This window comes from Geotrypetes seraphini, chromosome 5, assembly GCF_902459505.1.
Source record: "Geotrypetes seraphini chromosome 5, aGeoSer1.1, whole genome shotgun sequence".
Taxonomy (NCBI): Eukaryota; Metazoa; Chordata; class Amphibia; order Gymnophiona; family Dermophiidae; genus Geotrypetes; species Geotrypetes seraphini.
In genome coordinates this window covers 236,673,829-236,695,998 of record NC_047088.1, presented here as the reverse complement: position 1 = coordinate 236,695,998, position 22,170 = coordinate 236,673,829, and the positions used below count along the sequence as shown (strand labels likewise).

General features: G+C 37.1%; 1 protein-coding gene across 1 annotated transcript in view; it reads left to right on the top strand.

Moving 5' to 3' along the window:
* The window catches only part of RAB3GAP1 (RAB3 GTPase activating protein catalytic subunit 1), a 168,333-nt gene that overhangs the window by 116,864 nt on the left and 29,299 nt on the right, over positions 1-22,170 (top strand). The window contains exons 20-23 of the mRNA XM_033945735.1: positions 13,093-13,189; positions 14,158-14,261; positions 14,349-14,464; positions 15,168-15,270. Of these exons, the coding sequence (XP_033801626.1) occupies positions 13,093-13,189; positions 14,158-14,261; positions 14,349-14,464; positions 15,168-15,270 (420 nt within the window). The remainder of the gene's footprint in view (positions 1-13,092; positions 13,190-14,157; positions 14,262-14,348; positions 14,465-15,167; positions 15,271-22,170) is intronic.

Sequence of the window (22,170 nt, the reverse complement as noted above, 5' to 3'; positions counted from 1 at the left end):
CACTCTAAACCAGTACTAGTCAAACTAGAGTGCCAGAACATCTGTGAGCATGTCCATGGATGGTTGGAGCTTGTTGTCTCTGTTGTCTACTCTTCTGCAGTTATCTTCCTTGCTGTACTGTAGGTGTCAGATTTAAAAAAAAAAAAGAAAGAATAGGCTAATGAAGCTGAAGAATCATTGCCTGAAGGACCTTCTGAAAGTTTGTAAAATAAACACCTGTTTCTTATTGGGTCATGGTCTTCACCCAGGGGTAAATATCTTTTTCCATAATCATTTTTGTTTCTAGATCCAACCATCTATGGACACACATTAATTTTTATTTTATTTCTTCCATTTGTGTGTTCCACATACCTATACAAGCTCTAGGCAACATTACAGAGGAAGTGGTGAGAAGAGGGTAGGGAGGACTATGGAGGGCAGGAAGGAATGGAGAGGAGAGAAGCATGTAGAATATTTCATAGAAATTCCTAATTTTACAGATAGGAGCACCATCTATGTAAATGATATCTAAATAATTAAAGTAATATATAAAAAGGAATAGAAGGGAGGAACTGTTAAACAGTAGAATTCAGGGAAATTCAATTAATAAAATAAAAACAATAGGGGTAAAAACAATGGAATAAAATGTAAAATAATTCATAAACTGGAAAAAAAAATCAAATAAGTCTGACAGAAATCCAACTTCCTGAAGCAGCTCTGTTGCCTCAACATATTTTAAATAATCCCAACGGCAAAAGTCCAGACGGGTCAGATATCAGCTCGGGCTTTCCAGCTGCTGCAGCCCTGACTCATTCGCTTCCAGGCAGAAGATGCACAGAGACACAACAATCTAGCGCCGGGCTGCACTGTTCTCGGTGGGCAGCGGATACTTGTGGGCAGCTCCCGAAGAATACAGCACTTTGCCTCTATCGGCTGACAACCAGGAGGAGGAGTCCACAGCACGGCCCCACTCCACAGATCCGGAGACACCACCAGCGCCTCCCCAATAAGAGAGCAGATGCTGCCCCAACCTAAGCAACAACCAGCAACAATCAACTATGCTTCCACTGGTCCCGCCTCCAGCAACGATCTCCCCGCAGCGATCACCTGTCACCACGCACAGGTAGGAAGGACCTCTGCTGAAAATATTATTTCTGAAAATTAGTCTGGCTGTCATGTTTTGTAATAGTTGAAGTCTTTTGAGTTCCTTTTCTATAATGAGTTACAATAGTCCAGGTATGGTATTAGGATAAATTGTACTACTGTCCTGGGTCAGGACTAGTCTTATGGTCCTCAGTTGTCTCATTTTAAAGAATAATTTTTTAACCAGTGAGGTGATGTGTGTTGAAGGTTAAGTTTGAGTCTACTGTAATTCCCAGTACTTTGGAGGAATTTTCTCATTCAAGCTGTCTTTAATATTTGAAGTAACAGCAGATTGCAGCACTACAACAGAAGGACTATTTTGTGTTCATTGCTCATTTTGAGATAGTTTCTTCTCATGTTCAGCACTTTTAGTAACAGTATCTTGAGTAAATTGCCACAAATTTGAAACAGTTGTTTGAATATATTGCTCTATTCAAGTAACAACCTACCATATATCTTGTAAAGTAATAGTTTTATCATGAGGGTCCCAACAAAGAGAATAGAACCACTTGTACAGGTTGAGATAAATGCAGAGTTTAAAAAAAGTGCCAAGTACCTTTCCCTCTGTTGGCTTACTCACTGAATCAACCCCTTTCTGAAGGTTGAAGTTTACCTTTGGTGAAGCAATACCTTCTGTTAAAGTATATTTGCAAGGCTGAGAAGGAGGAGTACATTCATTAGAGGTCAAGGAAGCAACAGATGGTGATACACTGCTCACAGTTCCAGCAGTTCCTTTCAACAGAATATGTTGATCCATAGGTCCTTTGACGTTAAAAGATGTTACTTTAGTCTTCCCGTTTTCCTATGATGGAAGAGAAGATAACTTCCTGCTTCTGGCTCTTCTAGGCCCCTTTGTGTAAGCCACTTTGGGCATGCGTTCGTGGGCTATGTTTTAAATGGTATCTCCCAGAGCCAACTGCTGACGTAACAAAATTTCTTATATACAGCAGCTACCTCGTGGTTCTGTGCGGTTAACAAAAATTAAAATACAAGTATACACAGTATACACAATTAATTAATTGAAATATTTACCAAATAGTTTAGTCTTCATAAATTTTTTAAATGCCAAATAAGTAAAGATAGAAAGATACATACTAATTTTCTTTGAAGTTATGCTGAAGGGAGATACCTAAAGAGGGATCTTATTATGGCCTGTGTCTTATATTTATTGAGAATTGATGATTTGCAGTTTTTAGTGAGCTAAACGTAGTGTATTGAAAGTATTGTTGTTTGTTGTCTTCTGAATTATTGTATTGAATGTATTGTTATGTATGTTATCCTCTGAACCATTGTGAATGTTTTAAATTGTAAACCCCTTAGTTATAGGCGGTTAAGAAATTTTAGAAATAAATAAATAATTTGTTGTTCCCATAATGCTGCCTGCTACGCTAAGATCTTACTAAAGAAGCATTTATACACACATCCTTTTACAGAAGGAAAATCAAAGAACCGCAGATCAAATAGATGTTTTCTGTTGGCAAATATAAAATAATCCATGAGATAACTGGGTAATAACCCACTGAGAGCCATGAAACAGATACAGCCGAACTTAAAAATTACTCGCCTCTATTGGTAACTAGTGCAGTTTATGGTAATACTGCGTCACGCGATCAGATCGTTTCAGTCCAAAAATGAACGCATAGCAGTATTCTGAATAATCTGCAACCTTTTTAGATTTTTCTTGGATATCGAAAGATAGAGCACATTACAATAATCCAATGTACTGAGAACAAGAGATTGAATCAGCAATCTAAATGAGAAAAAGTCAAAATACGATTTAATTGTTCTTAATTTCCGCCAAAGCAGAACTAACCATAGGCCTGCCTGTTTCACAATCTTCCCTTCAGGCAGCTGCAAACCCTAAGTTCCTTCGGCACCTTCAGATGTACACCATCCGGCCCCATAGCTTTGTCTACCTTTGAAAATCGATCAGGGTCTACCACGTCTCCATCACTGTTCACATTTCTCTTCTGCAGTCCCGCTCCCAGTGCTTCAGCCATGAACACAGAACAGAAATATTTGTTAAGCAATAAAGCCTTTTTTTATCAGCTTCTACATATTTCTTTCCTTCACCTTTGAGTCTCAAAATGCCACTTTTGCACTTCTTCCTATCACTGATATATCTAAAAAAAATGTCTTGTCTCCCCATTTTACCATGTCAGGTATTTTTTTCTTCCATTTGCATCTTTGCTTTCCTGACTACACGACTAGCCTCTCTTAACTTTTCCAGATATTTTTGTCTGTCTTCCTCTTTCTGCATTCTTTTGTAGTTTATGAAAGCTAACCTCTTATTTCTTACCTTCTCAGCTACTACTTTTGAGAACCAAAGCGGCCTTCTTTTCCTCTTACTTGTACACTTGCCTCACAAAAAGGTTTGCCGCCCCTTCAGTTTTGCCCACTGTATTTTTACTCTTTCCATATGTTCCCATCCAGACAACAATTCCTGGATGTAATCCCCCATCCGAATAAAGTTAGTTTTTTTAAAGTCTAGAACCTTTGCTTTTGAATGAGCTCTCTCTATACCAATCTTAATATTAGACCGTACCATCAGCGATCACTGGATGCCAGATGATCACCCACTGTAACATCAGAAACACTGTCCCCATTTATAAGCACTAAGTCCAGTATGATCCCATCCTGTGTAGGTTCCATTATCAATTGCTGGAACAGTTCTCCTCGTAGAAAATCCAGGATTGCCCTACTTCTAGAAGACTCCATAATAGGGATACCCCAATCAATATTTGGCATGTTAAAATCACCTTTTAGTAAAACTTCCCCTTTTTTAGATATATTCTAAATGTCTACTATTAAATCTCTGTCCACTTCTTCCGTCTGTGAAAGAGGCCTGTATATCATACCAATGTAAATATATTCACCATTCTCTCTTTCCAAATTGATCCACAGTGCCTATTCCTTGTCCTGCAGATCCTGCAATTGTGTGGCTTTAATATGGTCTTTAACACTATTTCCCCCTCCTTTTCTTGTGGGGGTTGGTTTGGATTCAGGTCTGACTATGAAGTTGTAAATAGTTAAGACTGTCAAGGCATGTTTTAACCAACTTCATGTGCTCTATTGCTTGAAATCGTTAATTTTGTCTTCTGATTTTCAGACTGTTGTGCAGGGGATGGTTCTGTCCAGGTTAGACTGACTCTTGTAATGCTCTCTTATCTTGGAATTTTGAAACAAAGAGGGAGAGCATTACAATTGGTACAAAATGCCGCAGCAAAGTTAATAATGGGAGTTGACCGGATGGAACATATTACGCCAATTTTGAAGCAGTTACTTTGGTTACCAGTTGTATTTCAGGTGCAACATAAAGTTATTTCTGTTGTCCATCAGACTATTTACCATAAAACACCATGGTACTTTTGACAATTTCTGGCACTTTATAAGCCTAATAAATCTTTACAATCCAACAGTAGTGCAGGAAAATTATGCAGAAACTAGAGCGATGACTTTCTGTATTGCTGGTGTCATAATGTGAAATGCCCTGGTGGGCCAATTGCGATTGTGTGTAAACCGGTTTCAGTTTAAGAAGCAGTTGAAAACTCAGCTGTTTGTTACTACATTTTTGTGATTTATTAGTTGACTTTAAAGAAAAGAATCTGCTTTACCATGTTTGCCATTGTACTCTTGTGATTTATTAGTTAACAATTGAAGAGAAGAAATTGTTTTATTATGTAGATTTTATGATATGGTTTGTTTTTATTTTATGTATGTTTTAATTTATGTAAACTGTTTAGTTTTTTGTAAGCAGTATAAAAAAGTTTTAAATAAATAAAAGTGTAACCAAATCAGTATTTTTTTAATAAAGCTTTAAAACTAATCTGTAAAGTTATTTTTCCAAAAAATGAAACTTTCATCTGGTTGTAAATGTTATGATTACACCAGCAAGAATGAATCTTTCTGTAGAAAACCATGATTTAAATCAAGGGCTCCTTTTACAAAGCCGCGTTAGCGGTTTAACGCGCGTAATAGCACGCGTAATAGCCTCTTCAGCAGGCTGTAGTTTTTCGGCTAGCGCAGGGGTTAGCACACGCTGAAAAGTTGTGTGTGTGATAAAGCCGCTAACGTGGCTTCATAAAAGCAGTCCCAAGTCTTTCTAACTAGTGATTTAAATCATATCACACTGCTGGAACTTACTGTATATGCTGATATACTGAGGGCTGTCAAAAAACCAGAAATTCATCTCCACTATACAGACTGGATTAATCAATTGGTTTTTATCTACTGTCATTTTACAATTTTACAAAGATGGGTATGATCCTTGTTTCCCCTTAATCAAATTTTGTCTCTTCTGTTAGAGAAGTCCATTTCTGAATTGATAAAATTAGGAGTCTATGTCTCAAGCTGACCTACCTTTGTTGTTTCAGTTCTATTGGCTTTGTTATTATTTCAACAAGAATATCTACAGTTTTATAAAAGAGAATATTTTTGCTATTGGTTCATACTATTATTTAGGAAAGCTGTATATTACTTTTTTTTTTTTTTTCCATTATTTTTTTATTTTCAAATTTTACATAAAGTGTACAAAATATTAAAATACAATTGATAAATACATAGTATCACTTTTATATCTAATACATTATATATCTAAATTTGATTTTCCCCCTCCCCCTCCCCCCCACCCTTTTATTACTTTAATATTTAATATTTTTAATTTTCAAATTTTATAGAAAATGTACAACATGTTAGAATACAATTGATGAATATTCAATAACATTTTTATATCTAATACAATATATTCTAAATAAAATTTTATCCCTTCTCCCTCCCCCCACCCTTCTATTACTTTTCATTCATACATTGCATATTGTATAATATATTATAACATATTATGTAGAAATTATTTTCTTTACCCCCCCTCTATGTGTGTCATGAAAAAGATCGCTAAAAAAAAAAAAAAGAAAAGAAGAAGAAAAATCCTACTATTTATTCATTACAGTATTTTGTCAATGGCCCCCATATTTTTATAAATTTAGTATATGTCCCTCTTTGTATAGCTATTGTTCTTTCCATTTTGAATATATGACATATTGTATTCCACCAAAATGTATAATTTAGGTTGTTGTAATTCTTCCAGTTATTAGTTATATGCTGAATGGCAACCCCTGTCATAATTAATAAAAGCTTGTTATTTTCTGGTGAAATTTGACTTTTTTTCCTCATCATCATTCCAAATAATATTGTGTCATATGATATTGCAATATGATTTTCCATCAATTTATTAATTTGTGGCCAAATTGAATTCCAAAAAGTTTTAATATAGGGACAATGATACAATAAATGATCTAATGTCCCTGGTTCTAGATTACAGTGCCAGCATTTATTGGACTTAGAACTGTCTAATTTTTGCAAACGTGTAGGGGTCCAAAAAGCTCTATGTAATAAGAAGAACCAAGTTTGTCTCATAGATGCTGACACTGTACATCCCATTCTCCAAGACCAAATTAGTGGCCATTGAGATGCATTAATCTGATGTCCAATCTCAATGCTCCAAATGTCTCTTAGACCATTTTTTGGTATTTTATTCAAATATCCAGATATTAATTTATACCACAATGCGGCTTGATGTCCTAGGAAGTCTGCTTGAAAACATAAGAACTTTAAACTATATTGATTATTTAATGTTTTCCATTCAGGGAACCCAACCTGAATGGCCTGCTTCAATTGCAACCATTTAAAACTTTGTGTTTTATTAAGACCAAATCTATGTTGCAATTGTGAAAAATCCAGCAGTTTACCTTCTGAAATAACATCGTCTAGAGATCTAATGCCTGCAATAATCCAGTTTTCCAAAGGATTTGAGCTCCGCCAATTTTGATCTTGGAGTTTATCCATATAGATTGATTAGTTGATTTGTTTATTGGGATAGGTGTTAATTTATCAATAAATCTCAACGTTTTCCAAGTATCCATTAATATTTTATTTTCTCTGTATCTTCTAGGTATGTTAATACTTGGCAGATGAACTAAATTTAGGGGAAACATAAGGCGCCATTCCAAATATAACCAATCCGGTGCATTATCCATAAGTTCTGGGAGGATCCAATACATACCCTGACGTAGAATATAGGCTTGATGGTACCTATAGAAATTTGGAAAATTTACCCCTCCCTCCTTAATTGATTTTTGCAAAGTTACTAAAGCTATTCTAGGTGTTTTACCAAGCCAAAGAAATTTTGTTAAAATGCCATTAAGCTTTTTATAAAAGGACCCCTGAAAATACATAGGTATCATACTCATTTGATAGCAAACTACAGGTAATATCATCATTTTAATAGTTTGAACTCTTCCCCACCAAGAAATATGTAATGGGTTCCATTGTTCACATAACTCCGTAACTTTTTTTAATACATATTTTTCATTCTCTTTTACAGTATCTTCAATTGTATTTTTAACTTGAATGCCAAGATATTTAAATACTTCTTCTTTCCATATGAATGGAAAAGTATCAAATAATCCTTTTACACAATGAACATTCAAGGGTATAATTTCAGATTTATTCCAATTAATTTTATAACCTGAGAATTTACCAAACTTATCAATTAATTCCAATAAAGAAGATAAGGTTGACTCTGGATTTCTCAAATAAAGTAAAATATTATCAGCATAAGCCGAAATTTTATATTCCATATCTGAATATGGAATACCTTGTATCTCCCTCGTTTGCTGTATTGCTAACAATAAGGGTTCTAATACAACATCAAATAACAAAGGAGATAAAGGACAGCCTTGTCTAACTCCCCTCTGCAATTGAAAACCATCAGATATCATATTATTAATATTTAATCTTGCAATCGGGAAGCTATACAATGTTTTTACCATTTGTATAAATCCGGAACCTATACCAAACCATTTTAAAGCCTGATACATAAAATTCCATTCTACCCTATCAAATGCTTTTTCAGCATCTAATGAAACTGTAAAAGCCGGTTCATCCATTTTTTTTGATAAGTTTAGCATGTGAAATAATAGTCTAGAGTTATTAGAAGAATGTCTTTTAGCAACGAAACCCGTTTGATGCATGTCTATAATATGTGGGAGAGCTTTGGCTAATCTCAAAGCCAAAATTTTCGCCAAAAGTTTATTATCAACATTTATCAAAGATATAGGCCTGTAGTTTGAAACCATAGTAGGATCTTTATTTGGCTTAGGCAAAACAATTATTATTGATTCAGCCATAGTACCTTTAATATTACCTTTTATAAGTTGTGTCTGATATAAATTTAGTAAATGTGGGGAAAGGATATTTTGAAATGTTTTATAAAATTCTACTGTATAACCATCACCACCTGGAGCGGATCCAACTCTAAGAGATCTCAATGCTGTTTCTAATTCTTTTAATGATATAGGTTCATCTAAACTCCGTTTTATATGATCAGGAACCTTAGGTCCATTAATTAAATCTAAAAAATTTTTTCCATCTTTTTGTCTCTCCAAATAAGGCTCGGAAGAATACAGGTCCTTATAAAATTTTAAAAATTGTTTTAATATTATATTTGTTTGATTTGTTATTATCCCATTATCGTCTTTTATTCCATTAATATTAGTTCTTCTTTTTTTTGCTTTAAGATAATTTGCCAATAATCTCCCAGCCTTATTAGAATTTCCATAATACACTGTTTGTTTGGAAAACAAATCTCTTCTTATCATTTTTGAAGTTAATTCATTATATTTACCTTTTGCTTTCAAAAGAGCTTGCAAAACTTCATATTCCCATTTACTTACCAATTTAGCTTCTAATATTTTTATTTCTTTTTCTAATTCTATATATTGTATTTTAATCTGTTTTCTAATAAAAGCTGAATATGATATAATATTACCCCTCATAGTTGCTTTAAACGCATCCCATACGTTCTCTATAGATGTATCCTCCACTAAATTTATTTGAAAAAAATCGTTAATTTGTGTTTTAAAATTTTCCAAAAATTTGTCATCCACAAGCAATGCATTATCAAATCTCCAAAGAGGTCTACCATTCTCTAATTGATCTAATTGTAATTCTATCCATACTCCCGCATGATCCGAAATAATAATAGGATCTATGGAAGCTTTAACCACCTGTTGCACTTTATTTGTTGAAACAAAAATATAATCTATTCTTGAAAATGATTTATGAACCTGTGAACAAAATGAAAATTCCTGATCATTAAAATGAAGAATACGCCATATATCTTTCAAATCACATGATTGAACCAAATTATCTAAACCTAAAGATTTTATATTTTTACCTGGTTTTTTATCCAATAATGGATCCATTACAGCATTAAAATCTCCAGCCACTACTAAATTAGAAGCAGCCAGTGGTAATAACATATTCTGTAATTTTTTAAAAAATTCTGATTGATTCGAATTAGGGGCATATATATTGAACAACGTCAGGGTATCATTTCCCATACCTATATCAATATGTATCCATCTTCCATGTGGATCTGAATTTTTTACCTTAATCTTGGCCATACATTTTTTGTTTATAAGTATTGCTACCCCTGCTTTTTTACCCTCTGCTGGAGCAAAAAAACATTCCTTTACCCACCCTCCCGATAGTTTCTGTGATTCCTTTATACTAAGATGGGTCTCCTGTAGACAGTAAATATCCGCATTTTGCTTTTTTAGAAATGTTAATACTTTTTTCCTTTTGATTACGTGATTTAGGCCATTGACATTAATAGAATATATTTTAAAAGACATTATACATTTTAATATTTCTCATTATAATCTTTCTTTCCTCTTCTTTCATTTTTAGAATCCAAAAAATGTTTTTCACGACACACATATTTACCCCTAAAATATCTAATCCCTTGTATATTTTTTCCTTAATCATTCTAGTAAATATTTTCTTTTTCCCTCCCTTTCCCACCCAGTACAATAGCTGCTTAAGGATACACATTGGAACTGTAATCCAAACATTCTCCTCCCCTCTAGGCATTTAATATTCAATCAAATTCCCCTTCTATCTATTTATATTAACCTTTAATATCTGAGTCATATTTTCATATCATTTCATTAATGTGTCTTTACATTTTTTTCTTTCTTCAGATATTTCAATATTTCATACTTTTATAATTATTTCATAAAGTCATCAAAACCCATCTTAAAATTTTATATTAAAATATCATAGGTTCTGGTTTAGAAAGAAAAGCTTTCAGTTTTTCTGGATCCTCGAAATATAAGGATTTATCTCCAGATGACACTCTCATTTTCGCCGGATAATATAGACCATATTTAAAACCTTTTTCCTTTAGTAGAGGTCTCATGTCTAATAGTCTCTTTCTTTTGTTTGCTGTATTTTTGGCAAAGTCCGGTAGGAACCATATTCTAGATCCTTTATAATTTAGATTTTTGTCTTTCTTTGCAGCATTTAATATTTCTAATGCTTGTTGGTATCTAAGCATTTTGAAAATTATTGGTCTTGGCCTGTCTTTGTTTTCTGTATTTTTAATTGGGATCCTATGTGCCCTTTCTATTTCTAGAGGTTGTTTCAAGTCTAGTTGTATTATTTTTGGAATTAAATTTTCTAGAAAAAGAATAGTATTTTTCCCCTCTAAGTTTTCTTGTATTCCAAAAAGTTTAATGTTTTTCCTTCTTCCTCTATTCTCATAGTCTTCCAGTTGATCTTTCAATTTGTTTAATTCCAGACTATCATTTTTACATCTGTTTGTTTCGCTTTCTATAACCTCCATTTTGTATTCTAGTTCAGTTGTTCTTTTGTTATTACTTTCCATTTGTCTGTGAATGTTTAATATTTCTTCTTTCATTTCAGACATATTGGTTACTGTTTCTTTAAGCATCTGCTTAATTTGTCTTAGTTCTTCCATAACTTCTGCTTTACCCAATATGTCATGTTCTTCAGCTGGAAGTGGGATCTTGCTTGGTGTTATTTGATCTTGTTTTTGTCTTTTTGCTGACGTGCCAGTCTCATTTTTGCTTTGTCTGGTACTTGCCATGTTGTTATTTTCTTTTTCTTTGTTTTTACTTTCTTTATATTTTTTAGGAGACTGTATAGTCTCTTTTAATCACAATTCACAGTAATTTGACTTGTTTCAGTTTTTACACAATTATAGCTTTTACAGCACTAGTTTTAGAACAGTATTGAAACTTTCCTTTTTTTTTTCCTTTGGCCAATTCAATTTTTCTTTTATCAGCCTGCCCTCACTGCCTCTTTGTATCAGTCCAGAGAAAAGCCAATAAGAATTATCTTCCCTTCAGCTTCTTTCAATGTCAGCAGTTTTTTTCTGTTTCCTCTGGTTTGTTCACACACTCCAATATCACGCCGCTTGTCTCTTTCCTTTCAAGTCTTCCATTAATATCAGTAGCACCATCAAATTGTCTCCGTTGATGAATGAATCCTCCTTTTTTTTTTTTTTTTCTGTCATCCACCTCAATGCCGATCTAGCACTGAGGGAAAACAAGCAATAAGACTGGCCTCAGGCGAAAGATCAGTTAATCACTCAGGGTTCCGTCTCTTCACCAAACTGGAAATGGCTGCCTCAAACCACCACATTCAATAATTCTACTGACAACATCCACACATCAGGAGTCAATCACTCATTTACTTTTTTCAACATTAGTTAGTTTTTTTTTTTTTTTTTTCCCTTTAAACAACTCTCCTTACAATTACAGCTTTAACAGTGCTAATCCCAATACTGCATTGAAACTTCCCTTTTCTTCCGTTTGCCAATTCAAATATTTATCAGCCTTCCTTCACTGTTTCTCCACATCAGCACAAAGATAGATCGGTAAAATCAACAATTTATCTTTCCTTAGCCCCTCTTCTCTTCAGTGTCAGCTATCTTTTTCTAGTGCCTCGCCGTTCCAGCGCTGAAGAAAAAAAATGTCAGTAATCTTTATCTTTGTTTTTCCTCCCACAAGCCCGCTCTCAGCCTCGGTGTAGGAGGATAACATGCAATCTTTTAGTCTTTTCCCTTAGATTCAACCACGGCAGCACAAATCTCTTTCACATCAACTCCTTCAGCTCTGTCAGTCACTCACCCCCGATGCTTTGCCGTTTCAGCGCTGAAAAAACCGGGAATCTTTTTCTTTAATTTCACTCTCTCGGGTCTTTTCACAGCTTCGAAGAGGGAAAAATTCAATCTGTCAGCTCTCCAACTCTCCTCGCTGCCAGTTACTCTCAATACACTGTAGATTTTTTCCGTTAATAGATTTTTTTTTCAGTCAGTTGTTAGTCCCGATGCTGCGCCGATCCAACTCTGAGAGAGATAAAACCGGTAAACTCACTTCGGCTCTCTCCTCTCAAGATCTGCCCCGATTTCGGCCGAGAAAGTCAACATCAATTGCCACAATTTCAAGTTTCCATTAGACTTGTTTTTTACTCGAATTCAGCAGTAAGAGGATAAATTATTTTTAAATCATTGCCTATTTGAAGAGGAGCGTTTCGATCACACCTCCATCCTGTGCTCGCGTTAAGCCACGCCCCCCTGTATATTACTTTTTATTATGAGTCTTACCAGTCATCTTCAGTGTGCGCAATTTTTATATGTATTTTTTTTTAAGCTGAACTACTTTATACATCATTTAAAAGTTCAGTAGAAGTAATGGAATCTGAGGTGTATTTGATTTAGGTCAGGAGCCTCCAACCTTGGCCCGTGTTAGATTGGGTTTTCAGGATTTCCCCAATGAATATGCATGAGATCTATTTGCATACAATGGAGGCCGTACATGCTAAAAGATCTCATGCATATTCATTGGGAAATCCCAACTGGATTGTGACTCTCAAGAACTAAGGTTGAACACCCCAGATTTTTGTTTATGCAGAAAGTTAGAGATAAATTTAGGGTTAAAACCCCTGAAGTGCTGACTGGAGTCAGTGCTTAATCTTATGCCCCAACCAAATATCCATCCCTCTTCCCTAGACTTCAAACCTCAGTTCAAAATATTTTTATTATGATCTAGTTACAGAGTTAAGCGATATATCTATCTTTCTTTCTTTCTTTTTTGGTTATTTAAGGTTCTTCATTATCTTGCTGTTCAGAAACCAGCTGACCTGACAAGGCATCTCTTGCCTTGTGTCATTCATGCTGCTGTTCTCAAAGTGAAAGAAGAAGGTAAGTGACTTAGTAGATAAAGACAGGTTGTTCACCCTCTCCAAGGTAGGGAGAATGAGAGAGCACTCTCTAAAGCTAAAAGGGGATAGATTCCGTTCAAACTTAAGGAAGTTCTTCTTCACCCAGAGAGTGGTAGAAAACTGAAACGTTCTTCCGGAGGCTGTTATAGGGGGAAACACCCTCCAGGGATTCAAGACAAAGTTAGACAAGTTCCTGCTGAACCGGAACGTACGCAGGTAGGGCTAGTCTCAGGGCGCTGGTCTTTGACCAAAGGGCCATCGCGTGAGCGGACTGCTAGGCACGATGGACCACTGGTCTGACCCAGCAGCGGCAATTCTTATGTTCTTATGTTCCAAACAGGTATAATGGAACTAGAAAGAGAACTGCAACCAAAATAATAATAAGGGGCGGAACATTCACTCTGACTCCCTGGTCCCTTCCCAAAAATAGCTCTGGTGTCTAGTGACACCCTTCCCCCCTCTGCAAACATACTTCAACACACAAACCAGTAGCCCTGGTTGTCTAGTGGCTCTCCAAACTGATCTCTCTACCATCAACATTTTTAAAAAAAATGTACGTGTGGTGCATCATACTCAAAAGCTTTACCCTATTATGTAAACCTGGAAAAAAGGAGAAGCAGTATGAAATGTTGCTGCTATTTGGGCTTCTTGTGACCTCGATTGGCCACTGTTGGAAACAGGATACTGGGCTAAACCCAGTATGGCAATTCTTATGTTCATATGTCTCTTTTTCTGGGTCTGCTTAATTCATTTTTGTTGTGAACAAAGAGGGAGGCTTTATATTCTGGTTTTAAGTACTTAATTGACTTTTTCTAACAGCGCTATACAGTTATCATTTTCAACATCAGGTGATGTTTTTGTCATATTTTGTTAAATTTTTAAACAAAATTAATAAGTAATATTCATGTGTTTGTGTAGATACGTATATCTATATATTCTTTATTGCAGAACTTATTGAAGATATTCCTTCAGTTAAGAAGATCATTAAACAGATAATCTCTCATTCCAGTAAAGTTTTACGTTATCCAAATTCAGATGACAAAAAATTGGAAGTAAGCTTTTACTTAAACAATGAAGTAACATATTTGTGGTGACACATTTACAGCAGGGCCTAACATTTATTTTTTTTTTCCCTACAGGATGTTATTAATCAAATTATGAATGTGGAAGCCACTATTGCCAGAGCAAGATCACTGAAAGCAAAATTTGCAGTAGACAAATGTGAACAAATGGAAGAAAGACAGGAGCTAGAAAGGTAGTGGCTATTTGCCTCTGATACATCCAGAAATGAGTAATGCATCCAACATGCAAACAAAGCTGTGGAAAACCCTGATTAGTCAACTTTTAGACCACTCAATTATGTTTCATTTTGATTAATTTTACCATCATTATGAGAGATATTTAATTTGCATCTGGACTTATAGCTACAGCTGTAGTGGGCTTTCATATACTATATATTCTTGCCTTATAAAATACATATTCTGTGGCACATAAAATTTAGCACAGAATTTACTTATATTTCTAATTTAATATTAATATATTTGACATGCCTTTTATTTTTCAATGTTTTACCTATCTTGGCTATAATATGCATCTCAATAATCCAAACTCTGAATTAGAAACCAGACTAATGTGTTATCAAAAGGCCAAAACTGAGTCTGTGGTGAAAACTTTAATGTTATTTTCTCCAGTTTTGAAAGAGCATGGTGTGGAGAATACTGAAAAGATGGATAACAATTTATAGAAATTTGACTCAAAGTTTAATTCAGAATGTTATCTAGCTAGATAATGCTGGCAAGTCTTTGACAATATTTACATTACAGACGGGAAGCTTCTCTAATTCTCAGAAGTGTTAGTAGTTGAAAACATCCAATCAACAATAATAGTTTTGTAAGATTGACATAGCTGTGAGCTTGGCTGTTCACGTTTTGCTTTCTTTTATTACTTTTCACTATCAGGTTTGTTAGTTGTCTTCTAGAGCAACCAGAAGTGTCAGTCATTGGAGCAGGCAGAGGGCCTGCTGGTAGCATCATTCACAAGCTGTTTCTGAATGCTCAACGGGTAAGCAGAATTTGCATCTTCCCTTTTTCAAACTTAATTTTAGAGGCAGACTACTAAAGAATGATAATTCCCTTTAGACTAAATTTGTTCTGAGTCATATATATTGTGTATTGGCCAATGCAAACTCTTTAGGGAGCTGAAAATATAACAGTAAGCAATACAAGCCTGCAGCACATTTCTCATTGTCTTCCTTGTTTTCAGTAATTTGTTACAAGTCAGTTTATTTTCTAACAAAATAGGATATGTTTAATAGTCTTTCAGCCTGTTGAGACTCATCATTTGCTGATTCTTCTTTTCACGCATGAAGAATAAGAAACTTTAGTCTTTGAGAATAGGACAGGATCAACCTGAGCCCAAGGCAAACAAGAGCATAGGGTCCCTCCATCATAATTTTTTTTCTAGTGCAATGTATCTGGTAGTCCTAAATGCTGAGGTTATACATTTGAACAGACAGGTTGCTTGTAGAATGTTATCACTCATCTTTCAAATCCACCTCCTTCCCACTAGGCTTGCTCCTGCCCCCTCAGTTTTTCTTCTGCAAGCAAGTTGCTCAGATGTGTTTCTGCTCTGCTGTGCGCTATTATTATTTTCAGATTTTTTTTCCTATCATTTTAATTTTGAGGCTCAGTGCCCAGAGGTTTCCTCTTGTAGGACCTTTGCCTGGGAGAAGACACAGATGTCTGCTGCTAGCAGGATCAGTACTCGGTGATACCTGTCTAGCCAACCTGCTGTAATATTTTTGGAGCTCAGGGGCCTTCCTCTGGGTAGCTGCTCGCACCCCTTATTTATCAGGAGCTTGAGCACAAGCTGTTTGGCTCCTTCCTGACTTAGCTGGGATTAATAGCGGGCAGACTGCGTAGTGGTCCCCCCGTTGCAGAGAGAGAGTTTCGGGGAGTGAAAGCTCAGTCCGACTGGCAAATTGGGAGGTTCTGTAAAAGTGAAATTTGAGGGTTTATGGGGCCAGAGTTAGGGTCTCCCTCCTCTAAAACTCCTTTGCCAGTAGTTTTTGAACTTCAGGGAAGTGGCCCAATTCCTCAATCTCCAAATGGATTAAAATGGCAATTTCTTCCACGTTTATGTGCTGTGCAAGCAGCCACCGATCACGTTGAAGGCACACTCTATCAGAGGGGTAGCTACCTCATGGGAAGAGGCTTAGATGATCTCCCCCATGGAGATTTGTAGAGCAGCCTATAGAGTAGATTTGGCAGCCAGGAAGGACGCCACTTTTGGGTCCTCAGTATTAAAGGCAGACTCGGTCGTCCTACCCTAGACTCAGGGTACGTTCCTAGCATTCAGAACTACTAGACACATTGCGCTAGAAAGAAAGATTAGGTTCTTATCTCGATAATCTTTCTTGTAGATGTATCTAGTAGTCCTGAAGTCCCGCCCTGCGAGTGGGCTTTGCCTGCCTATGGTCTTAATTTCAGTTTGTGTCTGACTGAAGAATTGTTCTTTCAGCTAAGCTGAAAAAAAATAAAAGGGATATTATGTCTGAGTTTCTGCTTCTTAGCAGGATATGCGAGTAGCTACAAGCGCCATAAATGTTAGTGCTGGGTGCGCACAGTTTTATACAATTTTGATAATGTTATACTTGTTTCAGAGCAGAACAATAGTATAGTGTTGCGAATATCTCTCCATTGCCCTCCTTCTGGTGTTGTCTTCCATTACAGTGATTCTTCACTGCTTTTGTACAAACTGAAGGGGCAGGAGCAAGCCTCCTGGGAAGGAAGTGGAGTTGAAAGATGAGTGATATTATTTTCAAGCAATTTGTGAGTTCAAATGCATAGCCCTAGCATTTAAGACTACTAGACACATCTACAAGAAAGATTATTGAGGTAAGAACCTAATCTTTCTTTATTTACTGGGATTTATTAACCACCTTCATGAAGAGATTCACTCATTAATACAGTATAAATACATTTTAATACTTCTGTAAATGAGGTCATCATTCTGGCTGCAGATAAAAGGAGGAAGGAGTGGCCTAGTGGGTAGAGCTACAACCTTAGCACCCTGAAGTTGTGGGTTCAAACCCTGCACTGCTCCCTGGGCAAATCACTTAATCTTCTATTGCCCCAGGTATGTTAGACAGACTGTAAGACCAGTGGAACAGATAGGGAAAATGCTTGAGTAACTGACTTTAAACTGCTTAGATAACCTTGATAAAAAGTAGCAGGTAAGAATCAACTGTTACCCTGCTGAAGGGAAGACATTGTACAGGGGTGGGAAAAATTGATAGACTTGTGGGCATCAGTGCCTCAGATCTTCCCTCCTTTTCCCACACACTTTTTTTTTTTGCCAGCAACTGACTTACCAAAGTAAAAACCTTCCATAGGAGAAATTGAACTAGTACGCCTGAAAAGGCCCCTCCTAAACATTTGAACCCTAGGCACATGCCTATTTTGACTATACCTTAATCCTGCCCTGTTTGAAAACCACAAACATGATTTTTAGGATATCCCAGTAAAATGCAATGCTTTATAAAAGTCTTCACATTTGTTCATTTGTCGTTTTCTGCTGTTTATAAACATATACCTCATTCTACATGTTCGATGTGAAAGAATAATTATAGGAATATTCAGAAATGATTTAAGAATATGAAAATAGACAGAAATGCTACCCATTCCATGGGCAGAACCCAATAGACAAGCAGAGCTTCAGAATCTCAGTGCACAGATGAAATAATGGTGCAGCACCACTTCCAGTTGCCCCGTTCCTTTATTCCCTCTTTCATTCTACACATTATTCCCAAGCAGCAGCATCCCTTCTTTATCTCTGCTTGCCTCCCACCAACCCTGTTGCCCTGTACAGCAGCTTCTCTATCTTTCTCGCCCCTACTTCCCTCCTCTCTACCACCCACTTGACCTATATTCCTCTTCCCCTGCTTCAGTCCCCCATCCTGCATCAGTGTTCTCTTATCAGGCCTATTCCCCCCTCACATCATTTCAAGGTTTTATGTCTCTTCTTTATTCCTACCCCTTCTCTTCATGGTTCTCACATCTTTCTCCTTGTCCCTATCTCTACCCTACACACAGCACCCCTATCAAATCTTTTCTCATTATGCACACTATGCCCAGCAGTTTTCATCCACACTTCAATCTCATCCTCTTGTCCACCACCCTTTCTCTTCCTCCTGTCTACATCATCAACTTAGCACAATAACCCTTTAACCATTCCTTTCTTGTACCCACTTGCCCAGTAGTGCCTGCAGCTTCCCACTTAACCCCACTCATCCTATCCCACCCAGTCACTCTTCTTTTATTCTCTGCTGCCCTACCCAGCATTAGTCCCATGCTTATGCTTTTCTGTCACTCCTGTCTAAGCTGCTGCTTGACAATGCAGAAAGGTCTCCTGCCTATATCCTGTCTTACTCTCTGACCTAGAGGCTTCCAAGCACATGCACAGTATATGACCTCCTACCCTTTCCTTTGCCACCCTGTTCTTCCAGCAGATAGATTTCAGCCTTTAAGTAGAGAGGAGATGCATTCTGACCTGGAGGAAATAGATAAAAGAAAGAAAGGGACCCTTCTTTGTCTCTCACCCATAGAAACAAAAGGCCAAATGGGCCATCCTGTCTGCCCATCCACAGCATCCACTATCTCCTCTTCTCCCTTAGAGATCCCAAACGCCTGTCCCACACTTTCTTCAATTCAGGCACAGTCTTTGTCTTTACCAGAATACTATTCCATACGTCTTCCATCCTTTTGGTAAAAAAAATATTTCCTCAGATTACTCCTGAACCTGTCACCTCTGAACTTCATCCTATGCCCTCTCATTCCAAATTTTCCTTTCAAATGAAACAGATTTATCTTGTGTGCATTTATGCTGTGTAGGTATTTAAATATCTCTATCATATCTCCCTTCTCCTGCCTTTCCTACAAAGTATACATATTGAGATCTTTAAGTCTGTCCCTATATACCTTATGGCGAAGACCACTGACCATTTTAGTAGCCTTCTTTTAAACCAACTCCATCCTGTTTATATCTTTTTGAAGGTGCGGTCTCCAGAATTGTACACAATAATCTGAGGTCACACCAGAGTCTTATACAGGAGCATCAATCCTTTTTCCTACTGGCCGTACCTCTCTCTATGCACCCTAGCATTCTCCTAGCTTTCGCCATCGCCTTTTCAACCTGTTTGGCCACCTTTAGCTCATCACATATTATCACATTCAAGTCCGTCCCTCTTTCATGCACAAAAATTCTTCACACTCTAAACTGTACCATTCCCTTGGGTTTTTGCAGCCTAAATGCATGGCCTTGCATATTTCTTAGCATTAAATCTTAGCTACCAAATTAGCTGTTCCTCTTTCCACCCATAGTTACTACCAGGTCAACCAGATGTCCATTTTGCTCATTGCTTCTCTAGAACAGTACAGTGCCAACCTGCTCATGTTCTCCTCTTGCCCCTACTTTCTCTCTTCATGCCTTCTCTTATTTTCTCCTTTGCACACGCCTGCTTTCTTGTTCCAGCATTTTCCTTATGTGCTTCAATTACCCTCATACACCCATCCTGTTTCTTTCTCTCCCAAATCACCTGTTCACTCCCACACTAATTTTTCTCTTCCCTTTTCTGTACCCATTCATTTCCCTTCTTTTTTCTCCTCTCTATGTCCTTCACCCTCTTCCCCCCCACCGCCTACTTTTAGCCTCAAGTTTCTAGAGAATGACATGGGAACAAATTTTTCCCATCCCTGCAGAATCTCTCTATCCCTGTTGCGTCCCTACAAGCTCTGTCCTTGTCCCATTCCTGCAAGCTTTGTCCTTACCTGCACAAGCCTTAAACACTTTAAAATTGTATGGCAGAACCTGCAAGGAATGGAACAGGAGCAGGAACAGAACTCATGGGGACAGGACAGGAATATTGAGATCCCACAGAGACAAATTTGTCCCCATGTCATTCTCTATCTTCAACGTCTCTCTCTCTCTTCCCATATTGATCCTATCCAGCACTCTGCCCTCTCTGCATCCATCAACTTCTTAGTGCCCCATATCCCTTCTCTCTAACCTCCACTGTTACCTTACACTTTCTCCCCTTTTTACCCTCTATTCGGTTTCCAGTACATTTCCTACACACTTGTCTTCCACTTCCATGTTTGAGGCAACTACCCCCCCCCCCCCAAGTAACTTAGGCCCCTTCTTCCCGGTGGAAGATGGCAATAAAGTTCAAGGATGAAATCCTAGCAATGGGAGAGTGTGGGCTCCATGATCTTAGGCATGAGGAATGAGGCTGCAAATGCCTTTTGCCTCATTTATGTAGCTAATTTCAGTTCCATGGCAAAATAAAATAAATTTTGAGCTCAGCAAGAATATCCCCAGGGGTATGTGTCTGATATGTTGAGGAACACTGATTTTTATCAGTCGAATAAAGCCTACCAGTGAATATGAAGGATTCTGGTTCCTGGTATTTCATGAGGATTACATATATTGCTCCTATTAAGAAAACATGTGAGCATACTGACTATCATTCCAAACAGGCAAATGGAACAAATGTTTAACCAACTTCATCTCAAATGAACTTCCGTACCAAACGTTTAGGAAGTCAATAAAAACTCATCTCTTTGACAAATTTCTCTGACCCCACTTCAACCTGATGTACCTCAACCTGATGTACTTCCAAAACACTTCCAGATAAACCTGACTAAACGTAGCATGCCAATGTAATTTTGAATGTTCTCTGTAATGTCGCTGTCTGTATACAGTCTCTTCCCTTGTAAACCGCTTAGAACTGTTTGTGGTATGGCGGTATATAAAAATAAAGTTATTATTATTATTAATTAAAATAAATCTTTGTATGGAGGTTACCAAGGCTTTCAATCAGAGATGCATTAAAATCTTAGTTTTTATGGAATAATTCCCTAGCCCAGAGAGCAATTTGTTATTCTCAAAACCTCCACCACACCAAAACTGATAAGCTCTATCAACTGCTGGGCACGATGGACCTCTGGTCTGACCCAGCAGAGGTACTTCTTATGTTCTTACCCCTGCCTACATAAAATCTAAGCTAGCCCTGTACACCCCCACCTGCCCCCTCCATTCAGAAATGGAGAAATGCCTATGCATCCCCCCGGAAGATCCCTCCTGTCAGAAACCGCCCGTAAATGCTCATACAGCCACTTCATCCCCCCAACTCTGGAACCAACCCCCCCCCCCCCTCAAATCAGACTACAGAACTCATTAATGACCTTCTGGAGAGCAATAAAGACCCTCCTCTTCAATTAAAATTCAACCAGCCTACACCTCTCCCCCTTAACCCCACCCCCTCCAACCTCTCTCCCCCTTTGAAACCTCTACTTAAATTACTGTACAGTCCATTCTTAACCTGTACTAAATTACTGTATAGTCCTTGTACTAAACTACTGTATAGTCTCTGTATTGTCCAAATATGCTCCACTGTGAATGTTTGCTTGTAGACGACGGTATAAAAATCTAAATAAATAAAATTCTTCTAAGTGCAGAAATTCTGACCCAGCTGCATTGATTATAAAATATCAGGGTGAATAAAAAATGAAAGGCAATTGTTAAATTATGCGATAACCGGAACAGAGCTAGCGAAATACAACATTTGTTCGTCCACGCACAGTGCAGTACTCAGCCTTTAGTCATGTGGCAGCCACAAGGTCAAAAACATGGACGCTGCATTGCAAGATTGCACCATTGAAGACCAATGTGCAGTAGTGCGCTTTCTTTGGGCAGAGGGAGTGAAATCTGTGGAAATTCACTATCGATGCAGTATGGATATGGCACCATGAATCAACAAAAAGTTTATGAATGGGTAAAAATGTTTCAAACGGGAAGAAAAGGTGTAAATAAAGGTCATTCTGGTCGCCCATCAACATTGCACACACAAGAGCACTTTGACAGGGCGGATGCCTTGATTAGAAAAGACTGACTGATGACAGC